Raw genomic sequence first — 14,047 nt, 5'->3', positions numbered from 1 at the left:
CTAACTAATGGGTTGAATTCTAGGTGCAGACGGCCCACTTTTAATATACTTGGTGGCCCATAATAGTCCAAGCCCAAGTTACCCTCTCCTTCTCTACATTCCATCCCCCTTAAGAACCCGCTCCTCCTGTCCTCTGTCAACTATGGATCAAAGTTGGGAAATTGGGACTTCAAAAATGAGTAGTCCTCCCAGGTGGCTTCTTCAGGAGACAAATTAGTCCATTGCACGAGGACTTGAGTGGCAGCACGATTTCCCTTTTTGACAATTCTTCTGTCCAAAATGGACTATGGTTCCATGCGAATTTGACCATCATCAGTGCAGAATGGAGGGTCTTGAGCTACGAAAGTTTTATCCCTAACCTTCTTCTTAATATGTGACACATGAAAAATGGGGTGAATCTTGGAGTTCTGAGGAAGTTTGAGCTCATATGCCACTTTCCCCATTTTGCGCATAATTTGATAGGATCCATAGAATTTGTCTGACAGTTTCAAATTCTTCCGCACAGCTACTGAAGACTGGCGGTAAGGTTGTAATTTCATGAATACCCAATCCCATTCCTCAAAGTTTCTTTCACTTCTCTTGGAATCTGTATAAACTTTCATCTGATTCTGTGCTTTGGAGAGATTGTCTTGTAGTATTCGATTTATTACCTGTCGTTCCTTCAAGGCTTGGTCCACCGAATTAATCTTACCCTGCGCAATGAGTTCAAAACTGGGCAGTGGTGGATCATACCCGTACATGGCCTTAAAGGGTCATGCCAATGGCGGATTCTAAATTTGAGTTGTACCAAAATTCTGCCTCAGACAGCCATTTGTTCCACTCTGTTGGTTTGCGCCCAGTCATACACCGGAGGTAGGTTTCCAAACATCTATTGAGCGTCTCTGATTGACCATCCGTTTGGGGATGATTGATAGGGTTATGTTGAAGTTTCAATGATGATAATATTATCTTATGGTATATTTACATGACATACAAAAAGGAAAGAATGAAGATGCTCAGCAAGATTGCTACTGGATTCAAAATGAGGAAAGAATGAAGATCCCGTTATTGTATTAATGATCAATCAAGAAGCAGATTGACTCGTCCTCAAATAAAGGGATCTCAGATTGCCAATCATAGAAGATCGCGCTTGTAAATTAATCTCTCCTTGAATTCAGCTGTGACAAGGAAGGTCACATTCAAATCGGGGTCAGTCAAAGAGCAAGACTTGAAGAGGCACCCCTTGGGTCAAAACCCTTTATTAAAGATCGTGTGCCTCAAGTTTCTAAAAGAACTCAACGGCTCTCTTCTCCTCTATAAGAAGGCTGATCTCTCAAGAAGAAGACCACGTAACTACACAAACTGTATTCCAAATCTGTCTACTTCTTAGTTCAAACACAGTAATTCTAAGTTATCAGTGTCTCAAAAGATAGAGAGATCTAGAGTACAAAAGAAAGTTGTGTCAACTGATTAGAACTCAAGTGCTGATACTGTACGTTGGTGGTAAACGCAAGAAAAACCACCAATATTGTAACTTTGTTCTAAAGATCTTAAAGGGAACCCTTGTGACCCAAGGAAAACTGGATGTAAGTACCACATCAGTACCGAACCAGTATAAATCGTGTGTCTTACTATTTCTTTTTACTGCTTTCACTCTTTCTGTCTTGTGGTTAGTCAACTAATATTTATATTAGTCGACCAAATTTTAATTAGTCAACAATTCACCCCCCCCCCCCCTCTTGTACTTTCAATTGGCATCAGAGAAAGGCTCATAATCTTTGCTTTACCGCTAGTGAGAAAAAGATCAATGGGATCCAACATTGTTGTTGGTGCTCTCTTTCAAGAAGGAACCTCTCAGGTTTGACCCCCTTACTTCAATGGTCAGCATTTTTCTCATTGGAAAGTTCGCATGGAAACATATACCATTTCATATGACATCAAAGTATGGCGTGTGATAAAAAAGGAAAACCTTCCAATTCCTCCCAAGAAAGATGAAAATGGTCAAGACATCACATCAACTGATCCTTTGGATTTGGACGATTACACTGATGAACAAGTTGTTGTTATCACTGTCAATGCAAAAGCAAAAAACTTACTGTATAATACTAGCAGTGGAGAAGAATATGAAAAAATATCCAGTTGTGAGACAGCAAAAGAAATATAGGATAAACTGGAAGCCACTTATGAAGGAACCAACAAAGTGAAAGAGACTAGAATAAATCTCCTGGTTCGGGCAAATGAAGGATGGAGAATCTGTTGAAGAAATGTTTTCCAGGTTCATCAAAATCCTTGGAGAGCTCAAATCATTTGGAAGACCTATCAAAAGTGGCGAACAGGTTAGAAAGATCCTTAGAAGCCTACCCACAATCTGGCAACCAAAGGTCACCGCTTTAGAATGTCAAGATCTGGACAAAATCTCCTATGATGAACTCAGAGGTGACTTGATTGCTTTTGAGAAAACTCATCTTGACAGACAAATCCAAGAGAAGAAAAAATTGTTGCTTTCAAGGCAACTATGGCTGAACTAGAAAATGAAGATGAAGTAGAAGGAGGAGAACAAGATGAAAACATTGCAATGCTCTCGCAAGTTGTAACCAACATGATGAGAAGAAACAAAAACTACAAAAGAGGTAAGTCTAATTTCAGAAAAAGAAGGGCGAGCAATGAAACAGATAAAAATGATGGGAGATGTTACGAATGTTGAAAATTCGGACACGTTCAAGTTGATTGTCCTGAATTGAAAAGGAAGCTTAGCAGAAACGTGCAAATGAAGAAAGCTTTGGAGCATGGAGTGATGAGGAGGAATCTGATCACGAGGAAATCGCCAACATGTGCTTTATGGCTCTAAGCGACAATGAAGAATCACAAGAACTTGGACTAGTGACAGACAGCAACGATGAATAAGATGATTCAAGAAGACCTTGTTCACCGTTGAATGAAGGAACTAGTGAGGTACGTACTCCCTTATGTCCAAATTGTTATAAACTTCAAAAATTTGTTGATATTGCTCTTGCAGACATAGAAAGAGTAGTAAATGAACTCAGAAAGGTCAAGAGAGAAAAAGAAAGAGAGAAGAAGGATTGGGCCCTGAAACTAGAAATATGCAAAATTGAACGTGACATACTTTAAGAAGAAGTAAACAAACTGAGGCTTCAATTGAATGGCCTACAAAAAACCTCAAGTTCTAGTTCAGTCAAGACTAATCGGAACGTTCCTGGTAGAAAGAAAATAGCGTGTTCCTTTTGTGGTAAAAATGGTCACAGCACTAACAATTGCAGGAACAAAATTAAAGCTGAAAATAACTTTGGCACCTTCAACAGCTCATCTTGCACCTACTGTGGTAAAAGAGGTCACACCTCAAATCATTGCAGGTTCAAAAACAACAAGAGATGAATTTGGAGACCAAAATCTTCGTATCAAACTAAGTCTCAAAAATCTAACCATTCAGGACCCAAGCAGGCTTGGGTACCTAAAAATAAGTAATCTTGTTTTGCAGGAACACCGCAAGAATAATCGAAAAGGAAAATGGTATCTCGACAGCGCGTTGTTCCAGACATATGGCGGGTGACAAACAATTGTTCAAATCAGTCACCAAGATAGATGGAGGAACGGATACTTTTGGTGACAAATCCAAAGGAAATGTTATTGGTGTTGGAAAGGTTCCCTTAAGCTCTACATGTGATGTGGATAAAGTTTACTTAGTAGATGAACTCGGCTACAATCTTCTCAGCATCAGTCAACTATGTGACAATGATTGTGAGGTTCGTTTTAAGAAACATGGCTGGTTCATAGAAGACGAATCAGGTAACATCATTCTCTCTGGTAATAGGGACAGAAATGTCTATACTATCAAAAACTTGGAAAACTTTGGGGATCAAATTTGTCTTACTTCTATAATTGAAGATCCTTAGGTTTGGCATAGAAAACTTGGGCATGCAAGCATGCACACCATTAAAAAACTTTCAAAACATGACCTTGTTATTGGTCTTCCAAAACTGGATTTTTCAAAAGATCATATTTGTGATGCATGTCAATTAGGAAAACAAACTCGATCCTCTTTCAAAGTCAAAAACATTATTTCAACTTCTAAACCTCTTCAACTGTTGCATATGGATTTATTTGGCCCCACTAGAACTGCTAGTATAGGAGGTAAGAAATATGCTTTTATTATCGTAGATGACTTCTCTAGATTTACATGGGTTATATCGTTTAGTCATAAAGATGATGTTTTAAAGAATTTTGAAGTTTTATGTAAGAAGGTTCAATGTGAGAAGGGTTACTACATCTCTACCATCAGGAGTGATCATGGAGGAGAGTTTGAAAGCAGAGCATTTGAAAATTTCTGCAGTGATCAAGGAATCTCCCATAATTTCTCTTCACCAAGATCTCCTCAACAGAATGGTGTGGTAGAACGGAAAAATAGAACCTTGCAGGATATGGCAAGAACCATAATAGTGGAAAACTCTTTACCTCATCATTTCTGGGCAGAAGCCGTAAGTACAGCATGTCATATCATTAACAGATGTCTCATTAGACCTATACTCAAGAAAACTCCCTATGAACTATGGAATGGTAAGAAACCAAACATCAGCTACTTCCACCCTTTCGGATGCAAATGCTTTATTCATAACAATGGAAAAGATAATCTGGGTAAGTTCGATCCAAAAAGTGATGAAAGTATATTTCTTGGTTACTCTCCCTCAAGTAGAGCTTACAGAGTTTATAATAAGAGAACATTATGTATTGAAGAATCTATTCATGTTGTTTTTATTGATACTAACCCTCGCCCAAGGAACGAACATGTTCCTGAAGATGAGGAAATTTCTTGTGCTCCAAAATCTGTTATTGTAGGTAAAGATCATCAAAGTGAGTCAGCTAATCTACAGACCCAACCAGCTGAAGCTCCTTCAGAAGATCTTGACTTATCTCAATCAGATCAGTCAACTAACAAAAAAAGATCTCTACAGCAAATACTCCAAATGAATGGAAGAACGAACCAGGATACCCTCACAAACTCATTATAGGAGATCCACAAGAAGGAATAACTACAAGGAGATCACAAAAGAACAAGTCTCATGTAGCTCTCATTTCCCAAATTGAGCCCAAGAAGGTTGATGAAGCTCTAAAGGATTCTCATTGGATCAACGCTATGAAAGAAGAATTAGATCAGTTTGAGAAAAACAAGGTCTGGGAATTAGTCCCAAAACCTCAAAACTCCTCTATTGTTGGGACTAAATGGGTCTTCAGAAATAAACTGGATGAATCAGGCCAAGTCATTCGAAATAAAGCAAGACTGGTGGCTCAAGGTTATTCTCAACAAGAAGGAATCGACTATGATGAGACCTTTGCACCTGTGACAAGACTTGAATCCATCCGAATCTTACTTGCCTTTGCCGCTCACAAAGGATTCAAACTGTATCAGATGGATGTCAAAAGTGCGTTCCTAAATGGTTATATATCTGAAGAAGTATACGTGAAGCAACCTCCTGGGTTCGCAAATTCCACTTTTCCAAACCATGTATACAAGCTGACTAAAGCCCTGTACGGTCTCAAACAAGCCCCGCGAGCATGGTATGAAAGGTTAAGTTCTTTTCTTCTAAATCAAGGTTTCAAATGAGGTAACATAGATACAACTCTTTTCATTAAGCAATCAAATTCTGGTAATCTCATTACTCAAATTTACGTTGATGACATTATCTTTGGTAGCCCTAACACTGTTCTTTGTGAAGAATTTGCTCTGTCCATGAAAGGTAAATTTGAAATGAGCATGATGGGAGAACTAACCTTCTTTCTAGGACTTCAAATCAAGCAGTCTCCTAAAGGAATATTCATCATCCAAACTAAGTACACCAAGGAGCTTATCAAAAAGTTTGAAATGGAAAATGCTAAGGCTATTGGCACTCCTATGAGCCCAACTACTGTGCTAGATGATGACAGAAATGGAAAAATGGTTGATAAAACCATGTATAGAAGAATGATTGGATCTCTACTCTATTTAAGTGTTAGTCGACCAGATATCATGTTTAGTGTATGTAAATGTGCTAGATTTCAGTCAGCTCCTAAGGAATCCCTTTTGACTGTGGTTAAACGCATTATTAGATATTTAATTGGTACTACTGAATTCGGACTATGGTATGATCATACTAACAATTTCTTTTTAAGAGGCTTTTCAAATGCTGGTTTTGCAGGAGACAAAACTGATAGGAAAAGTACCAGTGCGACGTGTCAATTGCTGGAAAATGCCTTAGTATCTTGGCACAGCAAGAAACAAAATTGTGTTGCTCTTTCAACAACTGAGGCAGAATACCTAGCTGTTGGAAGCTGTTATACACAACTGTTATGGATTATGCACCAACTCCTTGATTATGATTTGTGTCTTACTGCCACTCCTATTTTTTGTGACAACACCAGTGCTATCTGCTTATCTAAAAATTCTGTGCATCATTCTAGAGCAAAACATATAGAGATTAAACATCATTTTATTCATGATCATATTGCAAAAGGTGATATTACATTAGAGTTTATTAGCACCGATTCTCAACTTGCTGATATTTTCACTAAACCTCTTTTAGAAGATAGATTTTGCATCCTTCAAAAAAAGATTGTCATTTTCCCAAATTTGTAAACCAATCTTTTTAAAATGGTTAAATTATTTTACTCGCTCTTAGTATATTTTATTGGCTAATTTTATCCGTGTACCATATTTTACTGCGGAGGTATAATTATTACTTGCAGTCATTCAGAACCATCACCTCCATCTGTACTTGACCCTTCCAATAACCAAGACGCCCTTTCACTTATCCCAAATCTCTTGTTAAAAAACCTTCCACTTCCAAATACATTTCTCATTCTCTACCAAACCACCAATTCCTCCATGGCTAAAAGAAACCCTTCCTCTGCAACCAGACAAAGCCGTAGGTTTCAAAAACCTCTCAATACAGAAAAACCTGTGGATGTAGAATCATCCGTTGACTCAAACTTTCTCAAAACTGACAATGATAGCGGTGCCTCATCGAAAATCACCCCATCAACCAGAAAAAGGGCGGAAAAGGACCCATGGAGCAAACCTCCAAAAAGGCTGCATGCAAAAAGGGCAAGGTAGAACCACTTGGATTTTGGTCCAGAAGACAAGATGATCTTCTATGGCCCCAGTGAAAAGGCAAGGTTTGAGTCCTATAAGTCAAAATCCATGGCTTATGGACGCTTTGTAAGTCTCTCTCTTATGCAAAGTCTTCATTGTGATGTGACTGCAATTTTTTATTTTCAGCACCTTTCCCCTCTGTTTGACACTCTTGGAAATTCTGTGTATGAAGAACCTGTGAGAATGTTTTATGCAAATCTGTTTGTGAATGATAAGGATGACTTAGAATCTATGGTCTTGGGAATTAGAATCATGTTGGACTCCTACCAATTTGAAAAGATTTTTTCTGCCAAATTTAGTGGGTATGATGTGTTTGTCCAAAATTCTTGGCCCAAAGACTTTGAAGTGTCTTCTGAAGAAGCAAAAGTTTTCTTGTCTGATAACCCCCCTGACATTGGCCCCAAAAATCTGAAGTTTGAACACCGTGTTTTGGCCCACATGATTGCCACCACTCTTCTTCCCAGGTCTGGGTCCCTAAGTTCTTTGTCCACTAGAGATATCTTTGTCCTCTATTGTCTGGTCAACAACAAGCGTCTTGATTGGTTTGTATGGATTCGTCAATATATGCTTGACAGTATCAGGGATATTTCCTCTTCGACTACTTGTCTTCCCTATGGTATTCTTATCTCTCATATACTGGAAGTTATGAGGGTAGACTTGGCACCTTTCACACCCAAGCACATCTCCAGTACTTATGATAAAACTGCATTTTCTATGATGGGATACTCATTGGGAAAAGTGGATGGGTTAAGCGAGCCAAAGTTGAAAGTATTCCAGCTCCAGTTGATGTTCAAGCTGATCAACTAGTCCCTCAGTCGACTACCTCTCCGAACCTTCAACACATTCAAAAACACCTTGATGGAGTCAAATTGCTACTTGTGGAAATGAAAGAATAGGTAGATAAGATCAGAGATGTCACTAAGGAGACAGGTTCAGACGTAGCCAAGCTTCGGATGGACATAGGAGCTACAAGGAGACATGGAACTAGGGCCTTCAATTCCATGACTGAAAGGATGGACAAGCTAGTCAAGGATATTGATAACTCCTATGACTCCTTCTACACCAAAGTGATCAACACCCTCAAATACTTTCTAGGACGTCATTAATCATCTCTAGTTGTGCTGTTGTGAAAAACAACTTATGTTTCTTCTGCTGTTTTTGATGGTGGCCTTTAGACAGTTATTTTGTGGTCTGTACTAACTTAAGCCTTTACTGAAAGCTCTACTGCTCTAACCCCTATTAATATGGACATTATATTGCATTGTGTTTCTGTATATTATATTACTCTTTCCTTTTTGATTGATGTCAAAGGGGGAGACGTGTGAGTAAACACTCAGGGGAAGAAATGGGCACAGCATTGAATCTCAAGGGGAGCACTAGCTCAGGGGGAGCAACTCCTTAAAAGAGAAGTATCTTAATTTACTTTAATTTGTTTACTCCCTCTTGATTGTCATCATCAAAAAGAGGGAGATTGATAGAGTTATGTTTAAGTTTCAATGATGACAATATTATCTTATGTTATATCTTATGTTATATTTACAGGGCAAACAAAAAGGAAAGAATGAAGATGCTAAGCAAGATTGCTACTGGATTCAAAATGAGGAAAGAATGAAGATCCCGTTGCTGCATTAATGATCAATCAAGAAGCAGATTAACTCGTCCTCAAATCAAGGGAACTCAGACTGCCAATCATAGAAGATCGCGCTTGCAAATTAATCTCTCCTTGAATTCAGCTGTGACAAGGAAGGTCACATTCGAATCTGGCAGTCAAAGAGCAAGATTTGAAGAGGCATCCCTTGGGTCAAAACCCTTTATTAAAGATCTCGTGCCTCAAGTTTCAAAAAGAACTCAACGGCTCTCTTCTCCTCTATAAGAAGGCTGATCTCTCAAGAAGAAGACCACGCAACTACACAAACTGTATTCCAAATCTGTCTACTTCTTAGTTCAAACACTATAATTCTAAGTTATCAGTGTCTCAAAAGATAGAGAGATCTAGAGTACGAAAGAAAGTTGTGTCAACTGATTAGAACTCAAGTGCTGATATTGTACGTTGGTGGTAAACGCAAGAAAAACCATCAATATTGTAACTTTGTTCTAAAGATCTTAAAGAGAACCCTTGTGACCCAAGGAAACTGGATGTAAGTACCACAACGGTACCGAACCAGTATAAATCGTGTGTGTCTTACTATTTCTCTTTACTGCTTTCAGTCTTTCTGTCTTGTGGTTAGTCAACTAATATTTATATTAATCGACCAAATTTTAATTAGTCAACAGTTCAACCCCCACCCCCACCCCCCCCCCCACCCCACCCCCTTGTACTTTTAATGATAAGCAGAGCTTGGCTTCAATTGCACCTGTAATCTTTAAACAACTCCCGCCAGAAATTGCTCATGAAGATGGGATCTCTATCTGACACAATGAAACTGGGAATGCCATGTAGTTTTCAGACATTATCAAGGAAAAGTTGGGCAATTTGAGGGGTCGTGTATGGGTGGGTAAGAGCGAAAAAATGGGCATACTTAGGATATCGATCAATGACTACAAAGATTGAGTCTTTACCATGTGATTTGGGTAAACCACTAATGAAATCCATGGCTATGTGCTCCCATGCTCGTGAGGGAATGGGCAGAGGTTGCAAAAGGCCGGGACAAGCCACGGTTTTCGGAATGTATAGATAACATTATTAATGTAAAATAATTCACGATCTTTTCGGAATGATTTCATGCAAATCCTAGGTTAGATGAATTATGGATCTTTCCTCGTAGAAGCGAAAGTACAACTTGAATTAATTGTTTTAATTAAGAATTCTCACAAAACCAATGAAGTCCTTAATTCCATAGCCTATTAAACTCTCTTACGACACGTAGAGTATTTTTTTAAATTACTTAAATCAAATTGCTGGCCGTTTGTTTCGCCCAATAATAGTATTCAAATTCCCACTCGCACATAGGAGAGTTCTCTACTGTTAAGTTCTTTGGAATACTTATAGGAAAAGATTAAGCTGGCATTTGGACATAGATTTGGTTGAAACTTGAAAAAAATAAGTTTTTAAAGAGATGGTTGAAAAATAGTTTTTGAAAGTTGAAATTGTATTTGGATATGCATTTTACTTGAAAGGAATTTGAAGTTTTATGAGTAGAAAACTCAAAAAAACTTCAAAAACTACTCTAGAGTTGTTCTTTAAATTTAAAGATTTTGTTTTCAAAATCTGCCAAATAATAGTTAAAATGTATAAACAAACAGATATTTGAAAATGTCAAATTTACTAATAAGAAAATTCGGCATAAACAAGAATCTTACGTTTAAATTTTAAACTCTTCTTCTTTATATGGAGATTGCTTTGCCATAGTTACCTCTACGACAAGTTGATAACAGAGTCTAATACATAGAATGAGGGGCTAAACTATCATATTAATTTTTGGCTAGGAGAAATAGGAAATGGAGTACAATATATAGGAAGGGTTACTAAGACTAAGAGCAGAAAGATGATAGTCACTTTCTTTTTCTAGTTATGACATAACATATATCTCATAGATCTTGTATTAAACCGTTCCATTTAATTTTTAATAACAAACACATGAACCCTAAATGATTGCATTTTAAGGACGACTTAATTATATGGACGGCAGGAATTAATTCATATGCAACCATGACATTACGCGCAGTTTTAACGGGTTTAAACCATCATTATTAACCAACTAGTAAATTTGTTCGCGCTTCGCGCGATTATTAAAACTTCTTCTAAGTACGATGTGTACAAAAAAGTAAAAATGACAAATATATAAGATAAGATATACATATGAATATTTTAAAAGCGAAGATACAAGGAAAAAATACATATGAAAAATAAATTGAAATCGAATCATCCCATACTTTTTTTTACTCCGTAGTGATATATTCTCTCGTGTTCTCAATTGGAAAAGAGAATTTGCGGTTTATAGTTTTTATTTTCAGAGTCTATCTCAAGTGTACGATTTTCCTTTAATTCATGTTTTTAATATTTTTAGTGAAAATATATATAAGATCTAGGTTATATTTATTGCACGAAACAACAAAAAGAACGTTAAAAGCATTAAAAATCGTCTATAACTCATCTTTGGAAACTTAGTTAAAAATTTAAATAATTAATAAAAGTGAAATATATTGGCTTTCATTGAACTCAATTTGTGTTTATGTGCATACACACACATATATATAGGGGAAATCTCTCATCACTTTCCCCAGCATTAGCTGCATGCAGTGTACACGCCAAGCACTATACCAAAAGAAAATGTTGTTTCTTCCTCTTTTGATAATATTTTTGAACTGATTTTGCTCGAGGAATTCTTTAATCAACTCAAGCACTCTCCACAACTTTGCCAAGTAGTTTACAACTGGATAATCCGAAAGTACAAATTTCTTTTCTTTGACATTTTCTATTTCATTTAGAAAAATTATGTCTTACATGTCCAATGGTTTAATAAATAGGCTCGGTTATCCAATAAAGGGAGAAAGTGATAAACGATAAAGACACTAAAAGATAGCTGTTAAAGAGTGAATCGTTGATGACTTGGGGAAAGAGTAGCAGACCTGTAAACTCAGAGACAATTATGAAACAAAAACATATTAGAGAATACAAATTGCTAATTTGGCATTAAACATAGATTCGACTTTGCCGAAAGATCAATGACAATTTCGGAGGAACCATTAGAATATGACCTTTATGTGGATGATTCAAAAGCCAGCATGTAGGAGCAAAAACTGCAATTATCACCCACTTTAGATAACAGTAGGGTAAAATACCACCAAATTAATTTAGTACAAGTATCCGACCAAAGAAGAGGGATACGGACAGAAAACTTACCTGAGAATTCATCCAAAACAAAAATGGCCCAAAGCATCTCAACTCAAACCTGAGAAAGGAAAAAAAAAAAAATAATCCTCTTGGTGAGCCCATCACATCTTTTAATCTTGCAGTTGATAGTAGATAAGCATGATTGGTAGAAGAGAAAGAGTACATTCCAATACTTCTAAAAACAACACCAATAGTGATAATAACCACATATATAAAGTCGTTATCACAATTTATAGATACATTAGTTGCCGACTATGACGTTATTGAGATTTTGGAAACTTGTAAAAAATATTTAAGAAAGTAATTCATGTGGTATATTTAATTTACCTTCATTGTATCTCAACACCTCCAAAAGCCGGGCAGGTTTTCCGGCAGCCTCTTTTAGAATGCACCCATCATGTCCATCCCATCATGCTGCTTTTTTCTATTAAATTTGCTCTTGGCTATAGAAAACGTCCAAGTGAATTAATGCTTGGAAATTGAAAGTTTCGTAACTGAAGGAGTAAAGTATATTACAAATTAAAACATTCCATTTACTTAGCTTGCAAAAGGTTGCCAGAACTGTTAACTAATGACAGCTAGACTTCTTAAAAGAATAACGTAAATGTAGGAAAAAATGAGAGTAAAATGCCAAAAAAAGGAGATAAAAGAAAAATAGATTTGTTGGCTTTAGACGCATGCCACATCATCTATGTTAATCCCAACTTTATATATATATATATATATATAGATTAATAATAATCCCTCCGGTCCAATTTTAATTGATTTTTTGGTTGTTTTTACACATATTAAGAAATTCACCTAGTAGCTTTAATTAACAATGAAATTGACCATATTAACCTTAATTTATTCGTTGGAAAATATAATAAATACTTCCAGGTTCTTTACTCGAAGGGAAACTTCGGAAAAAAGAAGTTAATTCCTTCTTGATATCTGAAAAAAATTAAATATTATGGACTAAAAAAAATGCTAAAAGTCAGTTAAAGTGAACCGGAAGGAGTAATAATCATCTAATAGCATATTCCATCTCTTCCCCAATTCCTTTAACTAACTTCTTTAATGGAGAATTAGGGTTTATCAAGTTCAACCCTCAACCACTAACTCAATTTAATAGCACCATATATAAATGTTATAAACATTCGTGAATATATGTAATAGAGTAGGTTAAATTACTTTAAACAGAATCAAATCTTGAAAATCTCCAATTGAGAGTTCTTGACAAATCTTGAAGATTTTGGAGAAGAATGGGTAATCCCATGTTAATACCAATTTTAATAGGGTGAAATTGACTATGCTCGGTTGAAGCCAGATTTAACGCCCCATTTGTGTCTGTCTGCGATCGTGCCTAGTTGGGCAGTTCATTGGGAGCTTCTATCTATCTGGGACCAAGTACTAAGTACTCTTGATTTTCTTTTTCAATTGATCTCTAAGAGGAATGGCAAATCTCACTGTGCCTTACACATCTAATTGGAAGTGTAACGAAGATAATGTGCTTTACTCTTTCATTTATAGCTGGATTACCCCTAGACTAACTTAACTTGAATTTATTCTTTTTAGTTTTTCACTAAGCCTCATTTGAGTGCTCTCAACGATTGGAGTGGCCAAAGGAATTTTTGGAGTCATGCCCTAGGCGTGAAAGATGAGAAAAATGAGCCAAATCACATATTGGGTATGTAGCCATGCGCGCTCTGAAGGCCTAGCCTAACCTGCGCGCATGCCTAAAGTTTTCAGCAACTTCAGGGTGTCACGACGCCATGCGCGCATTCTGCGCCTTCTTGGGCTCGCGCATAGAGCCATAGACCCTATGTGTTCTATATCCGGAAGCGTATATACCTTTCCCTGAGCGCGCAAAACTCTCACGGAATATTTTTCCATTAAAAAAAATGTGATTGAAATATATCAACTTCACAAATGTCTGCATTATTATCTTTAAGTTGAAGAAAGAATTTTGTTTAAATGCTTTGGCTTTACTATGCATGCAGTAGTATATTATGACATACGTATATTTTCTATATATAGATGATCAATCCAAGTTCGAGGACGTTTGCAAAAGTGTTCCTATAATGGAAAGTTAGTGCAAACAATTCAGACTC

At 36.8% G+C, this 14,047-nt stretch overlaps 1 protein-coding gene and 1 long non-coding RNA gene across 2 annotated transcripts; both read right to left on the bottom strand.

Moving 5' to 3' along the window:
- Positions 1-284: 284 nt before the first annotated feature.
- LOC109216270 lies at positions 285-740 on the bottom strand. Its single transcript, XM_019380415.1, has one exon. The coding sequence runs from the start codon at positions 738-740 to the stop codon at positions 285-287; it is 456 nt and encodes a 151-aa protein (XP_019235960.1).
- Positions 741-11,712: 10,972 nt separating this feature from the next.
- On the bottom strand, positions 11,713-12,006 carry LOC109216273. The gene is made up of 2 exons (XR_002066465.1): positions 11,964-12,006; positions 11,713-11,860 (listed from the first exon to the last, which is right to left on the bottom strand). It is a non-coding gene; the product is annotated as an uncharacterized LOC109216273 (long non-coding RNA).
- Between the last annotated feature and the right edge of the window lie 2,041 nt (positions 12,007-14,047).

The sequence above is a fragment of the Nicotiana attenuata genome, unplaced genomic scaffold (genome assembly GCF_001879085.1).
Source record: "Nicotiana attenuata strain UT unplaced genomic scaffold, NIATTr2, whole genome shotgun sequence".
NCBI lineage: Eukaryota > Viridiplantae > Streptophyta > Magnoliopsida > Solanales > Solanaceae > Nicotiana > Nicotiana attenuata.
This window is presented reverse-complemented; position numbering and strand designations above follow the sequence as displayed.

Bases quoted from the DNA above. Each gene is read 5' to 3' on its own strand.
- LOC109216270 (XM_019380415.1), bottom strand. From the start codon at position 740: ATGTACGGGTATGATCCACCACTGCCCAGTTTTGAACTCATTGCGCAG.